The sequence below is a fragment of the Budorcas taxicolor genome, chromosome 4 (assembly GCF_023091745.1).
Source record: "Budorcas taxicolor isolate Tak-1 chromosome 4, Takin1.1, whole genome shotgun sequence".
NCBI lineage: Eukaryota > Metazoa > Chordata > Mammalia > Artiodactyla > Bovidae > Budorcas > Budorcas taxicolor.
In genome coordinates, this window is record NC_068913.1 from 48,465,722 (window position 1) to 48,482,272 (window position 16,551).

The 16,551-nt window shown below is 41.2% G+C and overlaps 1 protein-coding gene across 1 annotated transcript in view; it reads right to left on the reverse strand.

Moving 5' to 3' along the window:
* Positions 1 to 16,551, reverse strand: part of SRPK2 (SRSF protein kinase 2) — a 242,983-nt gene that overhangs the window by 225,990 nt on the left and 442 nt on the right. Inside the window, exon 2 of the mRNA XM_052639268.1 lies at positions 16,314 to 16,368. Within this exon, the coding sequence (XP_052495228.1) occupies positions 16,314 to 16,368 (55 nt within the window). The remainder of the gene's footprint in view (positions 1 to 16,313; positions 16,369 to 16,551) is intronic.

Below are 16,551 nucleotides of genomic sequence, written 5' to 3' on the forward strand. Positions count from 1 at the left end.
TTTCCTACATAAAGCAATTTCTATCCCACTCCTACCATATATCCATATGATAAAACAGTTCACGTCCATGTCACATGCTAAGAGCAGTTTCCATTCAAAGGAAAAAAACTGTATTTTCACCTTTCTTTTTCTGACAGTAAAGGGAGGAAATTAAAAATAAGGTTCTTCAATGTGGAGATTCCTTAAAAAACTGGAAATAGAACTGCCATATGACCCAGCAATCCCACTGCTGGGCATACACACTGAGGAAACCAGGACTGAAAGAAACAAGTGTACCCCAATGTTCATCGCAGCACTGTTTATAATAGCCAGGACATGGGAGCAACCTAGATGTCCATCAGCAGACAAATGGATAAGAAAGCTGTGGTACATATACACAATGGAGTATTACTGAGCCATTAAAAAGAATACATTTGAATCAGTTCTCATGAGGTGGATGAAACTGGAGCCTATTATACAGAGTTAAATAAGCCAGAAAGAAAAAAACCAATACAGTATAGTAACGCATATATATGGAATTTAGAAAGATGGTAACAATGACCCTATGTGCAAGACAGCAAAAGAGACACAGACGTAAAGAACAGTCTTTTGGACTCTGGGAGAAGGCGAGGGTGGGATGATTCGATAGGGCAGTGTTGAAACGTGTATATTATCATACGTGAAGCAGGTCGTCGGACCAGGTTCAATGCATGAGACAGAGTGTTCAGGGCTGGTGCACTGGGAAGGGGAGGGAGCTGGGAGGGGGGTTCTGGATGGGGAACACATGTGTGCCCATGGCTGATTCATGTCGATGTATGGCAAAAACTACTACAATATTGTAAAGTAATTAGCCTCCAATTAAAACAAATAAATTAATTTAAAAAAAAAGAAAGTTGGACACAGGCACATAGGAAGAACATCATGTGATGATGGAGGCAGAGGTTAGGTGATACAGCCCCAAGCCAAGGAATGCCACGAAAGCTGGAAGAGGCAAGGAAGGACCCTCAGCTAGAGACTTCAGAAGGAGCTCGGACATGCTGAGACCTCGATCTCAACTTCCAGCATCTAGAACTGGAAGAGAATAGATTTCTGGGGACTTCTCTGGTGGCCCAGTGACTAAGACTGTGCACTCCCCAGGCAAGGTGTCTGGGTTTGATCCCTGGTCAGGGAATTAGCTCCCACATGCAACTAAAGGTCTAGCACACCAAATGCTGCAACTGAAAGACCCTGCGTGCTATGACTGAGACCCAGTGCAACCAAGTTAATTAAATAAATAACAAATATATATTTAGAAAAATAAAAATAAGGTTCTTGCAACAATCTCTAGGGGCTAAAAACTTTACCTTCTGTGTTCGTCCCAGAAAGATTTGCTTTCTGCAGACGATATGGGAATGTTGAAAGCCAACAAATCGGATTCTAGCAGCCTAACTAGCACTAAACTGGCTCAGAAACTAAAGACAGGTGACCTTAACTGAGTACCTGCTTCTTCAGTCCCCCTCACTGCTCCTTCACTGGAACTTCTGCACTGAAGGACAAAAGAAGAAATAAAGCACTGAAGAATTTTAAGCTCTTTTTCAAGAAGCTGCCTTGAAGAAGCACTATAGTATACGAGGGAAAGACCAAGAGACAGTTTTTCCACTTTACATATAATAGAGTTCTAGGTAAAAAAATTATTTTAAAAGCATTCTGCAGGAATCCCTTCGTGGTCCAGGGTTAGAGTTTTGCACTTCCACTCTCAAAAACATCGATTAAATCCCTGGTCAGGAAACTAAGATCCCAAAAGCTGCACGGCATGGCTCTCTGCCCAAAAAACATTCTCCTACTACAGAGACTGAAAAACACTTGTCCAGGTGCTCTCTAAAGTCCTGGCTATTTTGCTGCATTCTCAGATCCACAACCTAAGGCAATACATTTCAGGTGTGAAAAGAACACAGTCAATTTTACATCAGTGATACAAATAACACTACGTAGGGAAAGTCCCCTACATACATACATAAGTTTCATTCCAAGAGCATGTGAAGTCCAAAGTTAGCCTTGGTACACAACCAACCCAATTGGCTACATAAGTACTCAACTGTAAGAGGTTTATAACATTCTCACACAAATAATATTAATACATAAAAAATAAATGAACAACAAAAACATTTTTAATCTTGGAAAGTACAGTAGTACAGTACAACAGCTGGCACACAGGGGCTGGCTGGCGTCGAGTGAACAGGCAAAAAGAGTTACTGACTGGACGAGGGAGAGGAGGTGGGAGATGGTAGAGCTGAAGGACCGTCAGCAATAGAAGACTGACAGCAAGCTGCAGTTTCACTCACATCGGACACTGATGGTACATACGTTCGCATCTTTGAAAGTTCACAGCTTGAACGTTCGTATGTAGGAGACTTACTGTACATCCTATTTTAGGATAAAACACATCATGTAACCCATCTCCCAGAAAAAAAAAAAAACTTTCATTGGAATATTCTAGACGTAAAAATAACTGCAGACTCCCTGTGTAACTGGCGGGAACAGCCGACTAACAGCAGAAACACCGGCAGCAAGCTCTGTCCCTTGCGCCAGAAGCAACAGCAGCACCTGGTGACCAAAGGAAGCCCTGGGCACGGGAGGCCCAAGAGGCAGACGCCACTTCTCAGTGCACTGTCCTTCTCATCCCTCCCGGATCTCACATTTCTGCTTCCTGGGGTGGAATCTGTCTTTCCTCCCTTCCCCACCCTGCCTGGTGCACACAACTGTCGAGGGGCACCTCTGCTACACTGAGGTCCTACAGGGGACACGACACCCACACTGTGCTCTTGAGGGACACACAGCCAAGTTTACAGCAATCAACAATCTCATACAGATGGTCCCTCTTGTCCCTATCCTTTTAGAATCCACATTCTAAGATCCTAACTTGAGAATTATAAAGCTTAAAAATATTTACATTAAGAATATATCCAAAAAATAGCTGGAAAACACACACTCTGGAATTGATAGGCCAATTAATTTTGAACTGAATTCAAGTATCAGGGACAAAACTACATTTTGTAGGATTTATCCAGCAAGGCTAAGGACTCAGCATAAAGTATCATATAAGCCCAAGTATAAACCATGGTCTTTTCACAAAAATTATCCCTCAAAAACAGAGGTAGTTGCCTTAGATTCTAGTCCTTATAAAGTCTTTAAAGAGATACACTGCTCTCAAGTATCTTATTTTTAACATAATAGGGCAAAAAAAAAAAAAAAAAAGAATCTTCCAGAGGAAATGAACAATCAGGATTATAGGAATGCTAGGTTTGGTGGCAGAGGGTGACATAATGATCATTCCCAGAGAAGCCTGACTCAGATGAGTCTTGGTCAGACCAAGAAGAGAGGGAAGGGTCAAAACACTCTTTACTGATGACTGATGGGGAACTGTCTGAAATCACTTTAATCAATACTAATTTGGGAGGCTTAGAGACATCAACCCAATAAAATCAATTTAAAAACAGGCAAATAATCCCAACATATTTTTGGAATTAGAAAAATCCTTCAAGCCAGGCTTCAGCAGTACATGAACTGAGAACTCCTAGATGTATGAGCTGGATTTGGAAAGGCAGAGGAACCAGAGATCAAATTGCCAACACCCATTGGATCACAGAAAAAGCAAGGGAATTCCAGAAAAATACCTACTTCTGCTTCACTGACTACGCTAAAGCCTTCAACTATGTGGATCACTGCAAACTGTGGGAAATTCTTAAAGAGATGGGAATACCAGACCATCTTACCTGCCTCCTGAGAAAACTCTATGCAGGTCAAGAATTAACAGAAACAGACATGGAACTGATTCAAAATTGAGAAAGGAGTAGGTCAAGGCAGTATACTGTCACCCTGCTTATTTAATTTCTATGTAGAGTACATCATGCAAAATGTCAGGCTGGATGAAGCACAAGCTAGAATCAAGATTGCTGGGAGAAATATCAACAAACTCAGATATGCAGATAGTACCACTCTAATGGCAGAAAGTGAGGAGGAGGAACTAAAGAGCCTCTTATGAGGGTGAAAGAGGAGACTGGAAAAGTTGGCTTAAAACTCAACACTCAAAAAACTAAGATCATGACATCTGGTCCATGGCAAATAGATGGGGGGAAAAATGGCAACAGTGACAGACTTTATTTTCTTGGGCTCCAAAATCACTGCAGTGACTGCAGCCATGAAATTAGAACAGGCTTGCTCAGTGAAAGAAACGCTATGACAAACCTAGACAGCATATTAAAAAGCAGAGATATCACTTTGCTGACAAAGGTCCGTATAATCAAAGCTGTGGTTTTTCCAGTAGTCACGTACAGATGTGAGAACTGGACTGTAAACAAGACTGAGTGCCGAAAAACTGATGCTTTTGAACTGTGGTGCTGGAGACGACTACCGAGAGTCCCTTGGACAGCAAAGAGATCAAGCCAGGCAAACCTAAAGGAAATCTACCCTGAATATTCATTGGAAGGACTGATGGTGAAGCTGAAGCTCCAATACTCTGGCCACCTGATGCAAAGAGCCAACTCACTGGAAAAGACTTTGATGCTGGGAAAGATTGAGGGCATCAGAAGAAAGGAGTAACAGAGGATGAAATGGTTGGAGGGCAACACCAACTCAATGGACATGAGTTTGAGCAAACTCTGGGAGATAGGGAGGCACAGGGAAGCCTGGTATGCTGAGGTCACAAAGAGTCGGACATGATTTTGCTATACACAAATCTTTTTAAGAATTTTTTGGAAAAGTAAGTCAATCGTTAAATGGTAACAAATGCAATTCCAAACAATAAATGAAGGAAAAACAAAAAGGCCTCAGAGTTTCACAAAAAGTTCATTATACTTGGATAAAATATCCAGTGACAGTATCATCTATGGATTCAATGATGATACATCTCAGTTTGGACTGACATAAATACCATGTGCTCTCTCTGTACTACCTTTCACAGCTTTTCTATAAATTTTAGTTGTTCTAGGAAATAAAGTTTTTAAAGAAATCAGATTTGTGAGGCAAGGGATGGGGAGAGGGTGAACTGAAAGATGTCAAAGGTACAAACTTCCAGTTATAAGATAAATAAGTACAGAGAAGTAATGTACAACATGATGACTGTAGTTAATCATGTGCACGCATGACTATACGGCATACAGCAAAGTTGTGAAGAGCGATCCTAAGAGCTCTCATCACAAAGAGAATTCTTTTTCTTTCTCTTTATCTATATGGCATGATGGAAGTTAACTAAATCTACTGTGGTAATCATTTACTCAATTATGTATATCAAACTGTTGTGCTGTACACCTTAGAGTTACACAAAAATTTATGTCAATTATTTCTCAATAAAACTGGGGGAAAAGTTTTTAAAAATATGTATCGTGTTCTGGAAAAAAGTGATTCAAAAGGCACTTTTCAACATTTTTTTTAAATTTATTTTTATAAACAGAAAAATAAAGACAGTAGCGAATCTCCATAACCAAGTACTCAGCTTCTGCAGTTTCACCATTTTGATAACTTTTTTCAGCTTTACTGAGGTACATAACTGACAAAACTGTATATATTCAAAATGTACGACATAATTCAACATACATATCTTTGTGAAACAATTACCACAATCACGTTAATTAACACAGCCATCACTACACGTATTTCCATTTTTTTGTGGTGAGTAAAAAAAGCATTTCTAATGATAAGTCACTGATGTTACAAATGTGAAATGTCTGAATAAAACTGCTTCATGAAACATGAGGTACTTCTAAATTAATGTATCACGGAAGATGTTTCAGAAAAATCCAAATGAACTTTTTGGCCAACCCAATATAATGTGTGAATTTAAATGTATTTGTAATTTAGAGATTAAATATCATAAGTGAACATTTAACTACTCCATCTATATCTGTAAAATTTTAAATTCCAAATTGTATAAAATTTTAAATTTCTCATTGGGGAATTAGGGGAGATATAACCAAAGCTGACTTATAGTCAGGTACATGAAGAATTTTGTAATACAAACAATCTGAAATGTTCCCTTGGAGACATACACAACAAAATAGAGCACCCACACCAAAACAAATGAAAGAAAGAAAAAAAAATGGCTAACAGCTATCCACACAAACCAGGAGTTTAGATTAGGCTGTGCTACCTTTATCCTTAGCTGACAGTGCTCCTGGAATCAAGGCAGGGTACAAGCTTAAAAACCTGCCAACTCCAGGTAATGACTTAAAAAAAAAAAGAATATAACATTTGGTGATAAAAATCTAGGGGCCTATTAGACCTTTGATACAAACACAGAGCAATAAAAAAATGTCTTAATCCTTAGTCATCAACACAAGAAATACTTTATCTACCTGGACCAGATGATGAGACAATGATAAGAAAGGAAGAGAAGGAGAGAGAGATGGAGGTGGGAGGAAGGAAAGAAATACTCACCTCTGAAATATAAAGGCTATCAATGATGAACTAAATTAACAAATCTAATGAACTCTTCTCAAATCTCAGTTTCCTTAAACTTCCTTCTCCCATTTATTTATCCTCTTTAAACTGATCTTTAGCTTCCTTTGTCTTATTTTGTCCAATGACATTCTCCAAGTTTCAGGCTCGAGCCCTCTTCTCTCTACCCTCTTCTCTTCAGTAAGCTGATCTTGCTGTCCCAACTGTCCTCAAAGGTATATTCTAAGTCCCAGCTTCCCACCCGTATACCAACTCCCCATAATGTACCTCCCTTTGGATAGATGTCACATCAAATACAGTGTGCCGAAAACGAAATCTCCTACCCATCTCCAGACAACTCCCAACTTTCTTAATCCTCATTAGGTATAACATTTTCAGTCAGGTTTTGTCATTGTTCTTTTATTGCCTTCCTCTTCACATCCTATAATTAGCTAGTTCTAGCTCTGGTGGCTCTTAAGAATGTTCCAAAATTGAGAGTCTTAAAAAGGTTCACTATCTTTGAGTTAATATTTCCATTTCTAAAGATTACATATAATCTAAGAAAATCTGAAATGCAAAGATGTTCACTGAAATATTATAATGCCTGACAGCAAACATTTTCTAGCAACAAATATTCAAACAAATTAGGCAGTTAAGCAGTCATTAATAATTGATTATGAGAAAATATTAAGAATATTAAAAATGTTAATGACAAAATAGCAAATAATGACAGGATACAAAATTATGTATGAGATAATTAAATAACACAAAAGAAACAAGGATTGAAAGAAAAATACCAAAATATTAACAATTTTTCATTTGTGAGTATTTGCTAGATGGTGACAACGTGAGTCATTTTTGTCTTCTTTTTCTTCTTTTTGGCTCTGCCATGAGGGATCTTAGTTCCCCAACCAGGGATGGAACCCAGGCCCTGGCAGTGAACTCAGTAACTCAGTATTATTTTAAACTAAACAGCAAAAATAAACTGGAGGAGGAACTTAGAAATATAATCTTAATAATATGCAAGAACAGCCAAAAAAATTTTGAAACCAAGAATGACAAAGTGCATATGGGATATGTAGGAGAGCCCTTGCCCTACAAAAGCCTAAAATGTACTCAGAACTACAGTAATTAAAACAATAGGGAACTAAAGCAGGAACAGAGAAGTCAGCACCTCAATACTCATATATGGAGAGACGCAAAAGAGTTGGGATGACGAGACAAATCACTTTGAAAAAAAAAAAGACAACAACAACCAAATCCTAATAACTGCAGCCAAACTTTACTGAACACTTACCATGAGTACACAACCTTAGGGCCAGAGGTCTTCTCTATTTGGATTTTCCAAAGAAAATATGGCATGGTGCCCATATCATGTACCATGTAAGATTCCAACAAAGTCTGCTGCTGCTGCTAAGTCGCATTAGTCGTGTCCGACTCTGTGAGACCCAGATGGCAGCCCACCAGGCTCTGCCGTCCCTGAGATTCTCCAAGCAAGAATACTGGAGTGGGTTGCCATTTCCTTCTCCAATGCATGAAAGTGAAAAGTCAAAGTGAAGTTGCTCAGTCGAGTCCGACTCTTAGCGACCCCATGGACGCCAGCCTTCCACTCTGCTCCGTCCATGGGATTTTCCAGGCAAGAGCACTGGAGTGGGGTGCCACTGCCTTCTCCACCAACAAAGTCTAGGAGCATGCTTTTATTTATTTATTTCTTAAGGAGCATGCTTTTAAGACATGCAGCCTATAGCCTTTCTCTTCTCAGAAGAAGATAGCCTCCTTCTGTACAAAACAGACCTGTGCTCTAATCCCATCCCCTCCTGTCAAGGCTTCTGCTCCAAATGCCTCGTAGTCATTTGCTTACATTTGGCAGGGGGAAAAAAACACTTCTCAAGAACCACTTTCTCTTTACCTTTTCTCCTTGACATAAAGAAAGCTTATTTAACTAGTAATCTTTAAAAAAAAAAAAAAGATTACGCTGTCATCTCATTCACTCATGGGGCTACAGGTCTCTGTGTCCAAACACACTGTGCTGAGACTGCTCCAGCTGTGGGCTCTAACAATTTTCTACTTGCCAAAGTCAAAAGGCCAACACTAGGGTTCATCTCACTTGATTTCTTTTTTCCCCTCGCAGATTGTGCTCTGCTGACCATTCCCTTCTTGAAATGTCCTTGGTAACTGAATCAGCTTTCTCCTGGCTCTCCTATCCCTCTGCCTCCTCCTTTACCCTACCTATGGCTTTCTTTTCTACACGTTCAACACCTTCAGCCAGCTGCCACCAACAACTCCAGTTACCACTTCTAACTGGAGCTCTCCCAGTGTTCTAGCAGTCAACACTGAGCAATACCTCTAACTGGAAGTGAACCAGACACCTCTAACTGCCTAACAAAAGCCATCATTAGCTTTTTCCAAAGCTGCTGCACATTCTCTATCTTGAGGAATGGCAACACCATCCATCCACAAATTTAGCTAATTCAGAAACCTGGGGTTCATTCCAGTCTCCTCTCACGCTCCTCTGACATCAAACATTAAATCCAATGAATTCTACTCCCTTAATACCTACCAGTCTCCTGAAGCCTCCTGCAATGGCCCCCTAATGGCTCTCTTGCCTCTAAGCCATTCTCCACACAGCAGCTAGAGTAATCTTTCTAGAACATCTCAATCTGCACCCTCAGCAATGAACCCCACTCAGCACTCACCACATCTGCACCCCAGTCTTACCTCCCTGCTCGATATTTCAGGAATTCAAGCATGCCACTTACACCCTCACATGTTAACATCAACTGTAACAAACCTTCTGCTTGGAAGACCCTCACCCTGCCCCCTCCTATTTACTTGGCAAATTTTTATTGGCTCATCAAGATCCAGTTTAACACAACTCTCTGTAAATCTACTAAAAACTACTGAACTGTACACTTTAAGCAGATGAACTATATGGTATGTAAATTGGATCTCAACAAAATTCATAATTTTCTGTAAGAAATAAGGCTTGCATTCCATTTTTTTAAAATGGGCAAAAGACAAAACAAGCACTTCACAAAACAGAAAATTCAAATGACCGATAAACATACAAAAAGATGTTCAAAAGCATCACTCAGGCAAATGCAAGTTAAAACCTCAATGAGACATCAGTACACACCCAGAATGGCTAAAATTAAAAAGAAGGACACGATCAAATATTACAAAGACATGGAACAACTGAAACTCCATACATTGTGGGTGGGAATGTAATGCAGTTCAATCAGAACTATTTCATGAAGTTGGGAAAAATATCTTTGCAAGTACTATTAAGCATACACCTCTTCTATAACCCAGCAATCCCACTGCTAGAATAGATCCCCAAGAGAAACAACTGCAAATGCCCACAAAGGGACATGTACAAGAATACTTGTAGCTGCTTTATTTATAATGACTAAAAACTGAAGGAAAAAAATTGTGGTAGTATATTCATTCAATGGAATATCAGAAAGTAGTAACAACAGACTAAGGGTACAACTAGTACTTGCAACAATACAGACAGATCTCACAGATACAATGTTGCATGAAAGAAGCTAGAACCTAAAGTATACACCATATGATTCCACTTATAAGAAGTTCAAGAACAGGCAAAACTAACCAGTAATGACACATACCAGCCAAGTGGTTACCTCTGGGCAGCAAGGTATGAACTGGGGAGAGGTTTGAGGAACCATATAGCAGGCTTGATTGCCGGATCCGGAAGATCCCCTGGAGTAGGAAATGGAACCCACTTCTGTATTCTTGCCTGGAAAATTCCAAGGACAGAGAAGCCTGGCAGGCTATACAGGGTGTCACAAAGAGTCAGACACCACTGCAAGACTGAGCACACACAGAGTATTGGAAGGGTCTGCATTCTGATCTGAGTGGTGGTGACAAGGATATAAATGAATGTAAAAATCATCAAACTACACACTAAAGATTAGAGCTCTTTACTACATTACTATACACACATGACTGTATATATGCTATAGCTCAGTTTTGAGAAAACAAAAATATGCATAAGCAAACTATAATTAACAGTACTGCATTATATACTTGAGAGTCAAGAGCAAAGAGCTTAAATGTTATCACCACAAAAGAAAAAAGTAATTATATGAGAGGATGGAGGAGGTATTAACTAATCTTAATGTGGTAATCATTTCACAGAGGTTTCCCTGGTGGCTCAGCAGTAAAGAATCCGCCTGCGAGTGAAGGAGACAAGGGTTCAATCTCTGGGTCAGGAAGATCCCCTGGAGAAGGAAATGGCAACCCACTTCAGTATTCTTGCCTGGGAAATCCCATGGACAGAGGAGTCTGGCAGGCTACAGGCCATGGGGTCACCAAGAGTCGGATATAGGACTTAGCGACTAAACAGCAACAAACCATTTCACAATACATACATACACCAAATCATGTTGTACACCTTAAACTTACATACGTTATATGGCAATGATATCTTAATAATAATAAAGCTGGAAAAAATACACACAGATAAAAGGATAATGCATCAAATATACATATACACATATAACTCAATTTTTAAAGACAAAAATACGTACATATAAAAAGATAACACACCAAAATAATTGGCGGAACTACAATGGATGTCTATTTCTTTAAACGGTTTTATACTATTTTTTTCCTTTTTAGCCATGCCACACAGTTTGCAGGATTAAGTTCCTGAATAGTGATCGAACCTGTGCCCCCTGCATGGAAGCTCCAAGTCCTAACCACAGGATCACCAAGGAATTCCCTGAATTTTCTACCATGACCATATTATTTTTATCATTTAAAATTAACCTATTCATTAAAATAACAATAAAGTTAAAATCCAACAAGGTCTCTTCCTAACAATCAACGTCCCTTAACAATCAAAGCACCACTGTACCTAAATCTTACAGCACTCATCACACCATTCTGCAATGGTCTGTTGCCCAGGTAATCTCCCCTACTTGCCAGTTAGCATAGGGATTTAGCTTATTCTTTCTAGCATCCAATACACTGGCAAGCACTAGGTATCTGCAGCACTAGGTATCTGCTTCACATATATTTGTTGTATTGAACAGCTTTGTTGGTATATAAAAATAATTGTTAAATACACAACAGTATAATGAAGAAGTCAGAAATAAGTGATTTCCTTCCATAGGAGGAATTTCAAAATCATGGGCTTGTGAGCTTGAGTTTATACTACAGGGTACACTTAAGGCTTACCTAGTAAGATATAAACTTGTATGACAGCATTCCTAAATTGCCTCACCTGTGATTTACTTACCCAATGCCACCAATCCCATGCCTACCATTTTCTGTGGCAGTCCGAACTCATACATACTCTAAAAATATAGCTAACCAACCAGCTCCACCAGCCAATAGAAAGTTAAGAGCCCAAAGGATACAGAATCCCATCACCAATACCATATACACAGATCACAAATATGCAGAGAACAGAGAGAGAGAGGAACAGACAACAAGAGACCAAGTTGCTAACTTGCTAGAAAGTCAAAATGCAGACTAAGTCCTCCAGCAATCATACTCTTGGGTACCCTACATAAGTGGAAAAAAACATGTTTACATTAAAAACCTGTTACAGGAATGTTTAGCAGATTTATAAACTATCCATGTGTCCTTCAACAGATGAATGAATAATGGGTAAACAAACTGTGAAATGCTACTCAGCAAGAGCAACAGAAAGAAGTTACCAATACACCAGCAACAAAGATGAGACGGAAGGGCACTGTGCTGTCTGAGAAAAGTGAATCTCAAAAGGTTACATACTCAGATTTCCTGGTGGTCCAGTGATTAAGACTCCATGCTTCCAATGCAAGGACACAGGTTCAATCCCTGGTTAGCAAACTAAAATCCCATATGCCCCACAGTGCAGCCAAAATACATACATTAACTTAAAAAACAGTAATAATTTTTAAAGTTGCATATTATATGATTTCATTTATACAGTTTTCTCAAAGTAGCAAAATTACAGTGATGAACAGATCAGTGCCTATGGGGGGTTAGGGCTAAAGAGAGAGTATGATTACTAAAAAGTACAAGAGAAGTTACATTGTGATGATGAAACAGTTCTGCATTCTAATCATGGTGATGATTTTACGAGTGATAACACTTGATAGAACTGCACACATACACAATGCATGTAAAAACTAGCAAAACCTTACTTAAGTACTGTGTCCAAGTCAATTTTCTGGTTTTGACAATGTTCTAGGTTATAGAATATACTACCACTGGGGAAAGATGGACAGAGCAAACACTGGGAACCCTGTACGGTTTTTGCAACTTCCTGCAAATCGTACTATTTCAAAATAAAAAGTTTTAATTTAAAAAAAGGTGTTAAAAAAATTTAGCCAAAAAAGTTTAAAACACAAATGTTCAACTAAAACACAGTATACCAACACAATAAAATGTTACTTAGCAATATACAGGAATGAAATACCAATACATGCTATAACATAGATAACCTTAGAAATATTATGCTAAGAGAAAGCAAGCAGACAGAAGATCATATATTGATGATTCTATTTATATGAAACATCCAGAATAGCTAAGCTTATAGAAACAGAAAACAAATTAGTGACTGCTGTGGGCAAGGGAGAACGGGAAGCAACAACTATAGGGTTTCTTTTTTGAGCTGATATAAATGTTCTGGAATTAGATAATAGTTGCACAACTTTGTAAACATATTTTAAAAAAAGCAAATTACATACTTGGAAAACTAAATTTTTTTAAAAATAAAATTTTATGGTATGTGAATGTTTCAAGAAAAAGTTGCACGTGAGGAAAAAAGTTATTTTACTCTTTAAATTAAAAAATTGTATACACTTGCACAGGCCCCCAAAATAAAATCTATCGCAAGACATGTGTTTTAGCCAATTCTTAAGGTTTGATTTGTGCTTGAATGACACTGTAGCTCTTCCCTGCTGCTTGTTACTCACAAAGCAGCACAATTAATAATCAGCAAACTAAAATCAGTGACAATCTGACAAGCTAACAATCTCAGTTGAAATATCTTAATCTCATTTCTCACAACTACAAATACTAGCATTCTAAAAAAGGAGCCTACAGGAAGTGGTTCAAGTCATAAAAACTCACAGAACTGAAATGAATTAAAATGAATGAAGTGGCACTTGTACATACAAGCAGATAATGATAAAAGTAGATCATATTGCATCAAGCCAGGCCTATATAGTCATAAAATTCAAGTGTGCCAGTCATTATACTAAAATTAGATCTATACTCCCTCTCCCACTCTGGAAAATTAAGTAAAAGCCAAAAACACTGGGCATCTGGAGACCCGAATCTTGGTTCAAACTAAGCTAACTGTGTGACCTTACCCTCTATCAGAGCTGTCTGTAAAATGAGGAAAACCTCTGAGGCTACCAGTCTCCTCAAGTCCCTCCACCATCACTTCTCTCCCCACACCACTTCAAGTCAAGTCACCTGAGTTCTCCCCAATTACTATGGAAGGCAAGCTCTCAGTGTGTAATTCTTCCCACCACTCATAATCCATCCTCCACATTAACAGTCAGTATACTTTTTAATAGGAATCAGATCCCGCCACTCCTATCTGTGTGCCTCTCAAGGGCCTACAAGGCCAGGCCCTACCCATTTCAACTCCTCCCAAATCACCATCCTCACCAGGAGCACTCTAGCCACTCCGACCTTTGGGTTCCTCCAACATTCCTAGCCCATTCCTCCCCAGGGCCTTTGCCATACTCCCTTCTTCTCTTTATTCTAAATTCTATTCAAATGCCACCTCCTCAGAGAACTGAGAGTGAGCTCTGGTCTCAGTCTGCCCAGACTGAACTTAATAGCTGGACATGTTGCTTACTCACGCTATGCCTCTGCTTCATCTGTAAAGTGGTGATAACTACAGTGTCTGCCTCACAGGATGACCACCAGGGATAGATACATGAAAATAGAGCCGCAAATTGACTGGCACAGTTTTCAAATGTTATCTATCACTGTATTTAATGCACCCCATCTTCACTTTGTATCTTCACGGCATTATCCGGAATCGTCTTTGTCATTGGTTCTGAAGCCCCGGAAGAGACACAGCTTCATAAACTTTGCTTTTCTTGCTCAAAGCTCTACCAAGTATTCTAGGAATGGCATACAAATACTTGTTGAATATATGAATAAAGCAATATCAAGGATTCCTTTAATACTGCCATGATTCAAAGAATTAAGTGAAAAATGACACTGCCTCAATCAAACAGATCTACATATACATAGATCCATCTACACAGCCCCACACAAACAGCCATCCCCAAAAGTAAGGGCATGCTTTTTTCCAACTCCTTTTAACTTTTCTGAACAAAATGGGCTATGTAGGAAGAAATGCTTAAATTTGAAAGTCATGACCAACACTCAAGAGCCAAAACACTACAGTTCTAACGGGCTACTTATGGGCTAAATTTCCATCATTTACCACAGGAGACCTCAAATATAAGATTGATAGCGTTAATTTTTAAAGTTCCTAAATCTACCAAATATCCACTGCGATTTAAAATCTTAACAATTCAATTTTTACCCATCAATTTAAGCCCTTAATAAATATGTTTCCCTCATTCTAGTAGTAGGCTTGTTTGAGTGCAGGGTGCTTGTTTTTAAGAAAGGCTTTATTATATAGGTATCCACATTTTGTGACATCCTGAACTTACGTTCAAGTAAATATCATGATACATCACATTAGTAATGACTTACGCAGCTTTCATAGACGCCACCAATGGTTATGAAATTCGCTAGGCAGACACCAAAGTGAATGAGAAGCGGAAAAGTATAAGACGCTGCAGGCTAGTGCCCCAAAGAAAACAAACCAACGAGAAATGCTTCGTGATTTTATTTAAAGATGATCACGGACTATCCCCATAATACCAAATAAACCATAGAGTATTTCTTGCTCAAATGGAAGAGCGAAGCCACAAATCTAGGAGGAGGAGTAAAGATTCTGAACGCTAGTAGATTCTTCAAAATTAGGGGGAGGAAAGGGAAAGGAGACGCGGCGGCGCTCTGCGGTGTCGGAGCAGCTCTCCAGGAAAGGCTTCCCGGGCGCCGGCCGCTCCCACTCCGGTCCGTGGCCAAGCTGGAGGTGGCTGGCGGCTGGCACGTTTGAAATATCACCACCCTATTCATCTCCTCCCGGCACAATGAGGGGCTGGGCAGCCGCGCCGGGGACCGCCTGCGCACACGCCCACCCGCCCCGCGCAGCCCAAGACCCGGGCGCAGCCGCGGCTCAGCGAAGTCACGCTCGGCCCGGGCAGAAAGTTTCGGGGAAAAAAAAAAATCCAAGCGCCGAAACGCACAGGTCTAGGAGCTGAATTCGCGCCAGGAACACGCCCGAGGCAAACCACTTGACAACCAGCTCGGGTTTTCAGCAAAAAGGCCGAGAGGCGGGGGCCGAGGAAGAGAAGGCAACATGCATATACATACGTACACACACACACACACACACACACACACACACAACACACACACACGGCTCCTGTTCCTCTAGCGCCCCGGCGCCCAGGTGGGAGCGATGCCGCAGCCTCACGCCCGGACGCGGCACCGGACGCCAGCGCCCCTTCCTGGAAGGCTCGCGACCCCCCGGCCAGCTAGGAGAGCAAAGGGGAGGGTGCGCACGCCCCACGCCTCCTCGCCCGTCCGCCCCTGACGGCCGCGGCGACAGGAGGCCGGAGAGGCCTGGGGTCCGGGGATGCTCAGCCGGCCGGCCGCGGGCTCGCGTGCGCCCCTCCCCCGCCCTCCCGCCCCTCCCCCCGGGCCGCCCGCCGGGCGCGCAGGAGGCGAGCGCCGGCGTCCCGGGGGATCAGCCCGCCCGCCCGCCGGCTCCAGGAATCCGGGCAACTTTCCCCTGCTCGGCCGCGGGCAACCCCCGACAGGGCGGGGACGGGCGTCTGGGGACCAGCCCTATGTGGACTCACTTTTTCGGATGTTTCTCCCTTTTCGGCCTCCGCTTTCGGGCCTGAATGGCCAGCACTGAGGAAAGAAGACACACATTAACGGTCGGGCAGGCCGGCCTGCGGGGCCACGTGGCGGAGAGGAGGGGACGCTGTGGGCCACTCACCTTTCCGGGAACTCATCCCGACGCGGCGCCTGAGGGGCGGGGGGCTTCGCGGCGGCGGCGGCGGCGGCGGCGGCGGCGGCGGCGGCGGCAGCGAC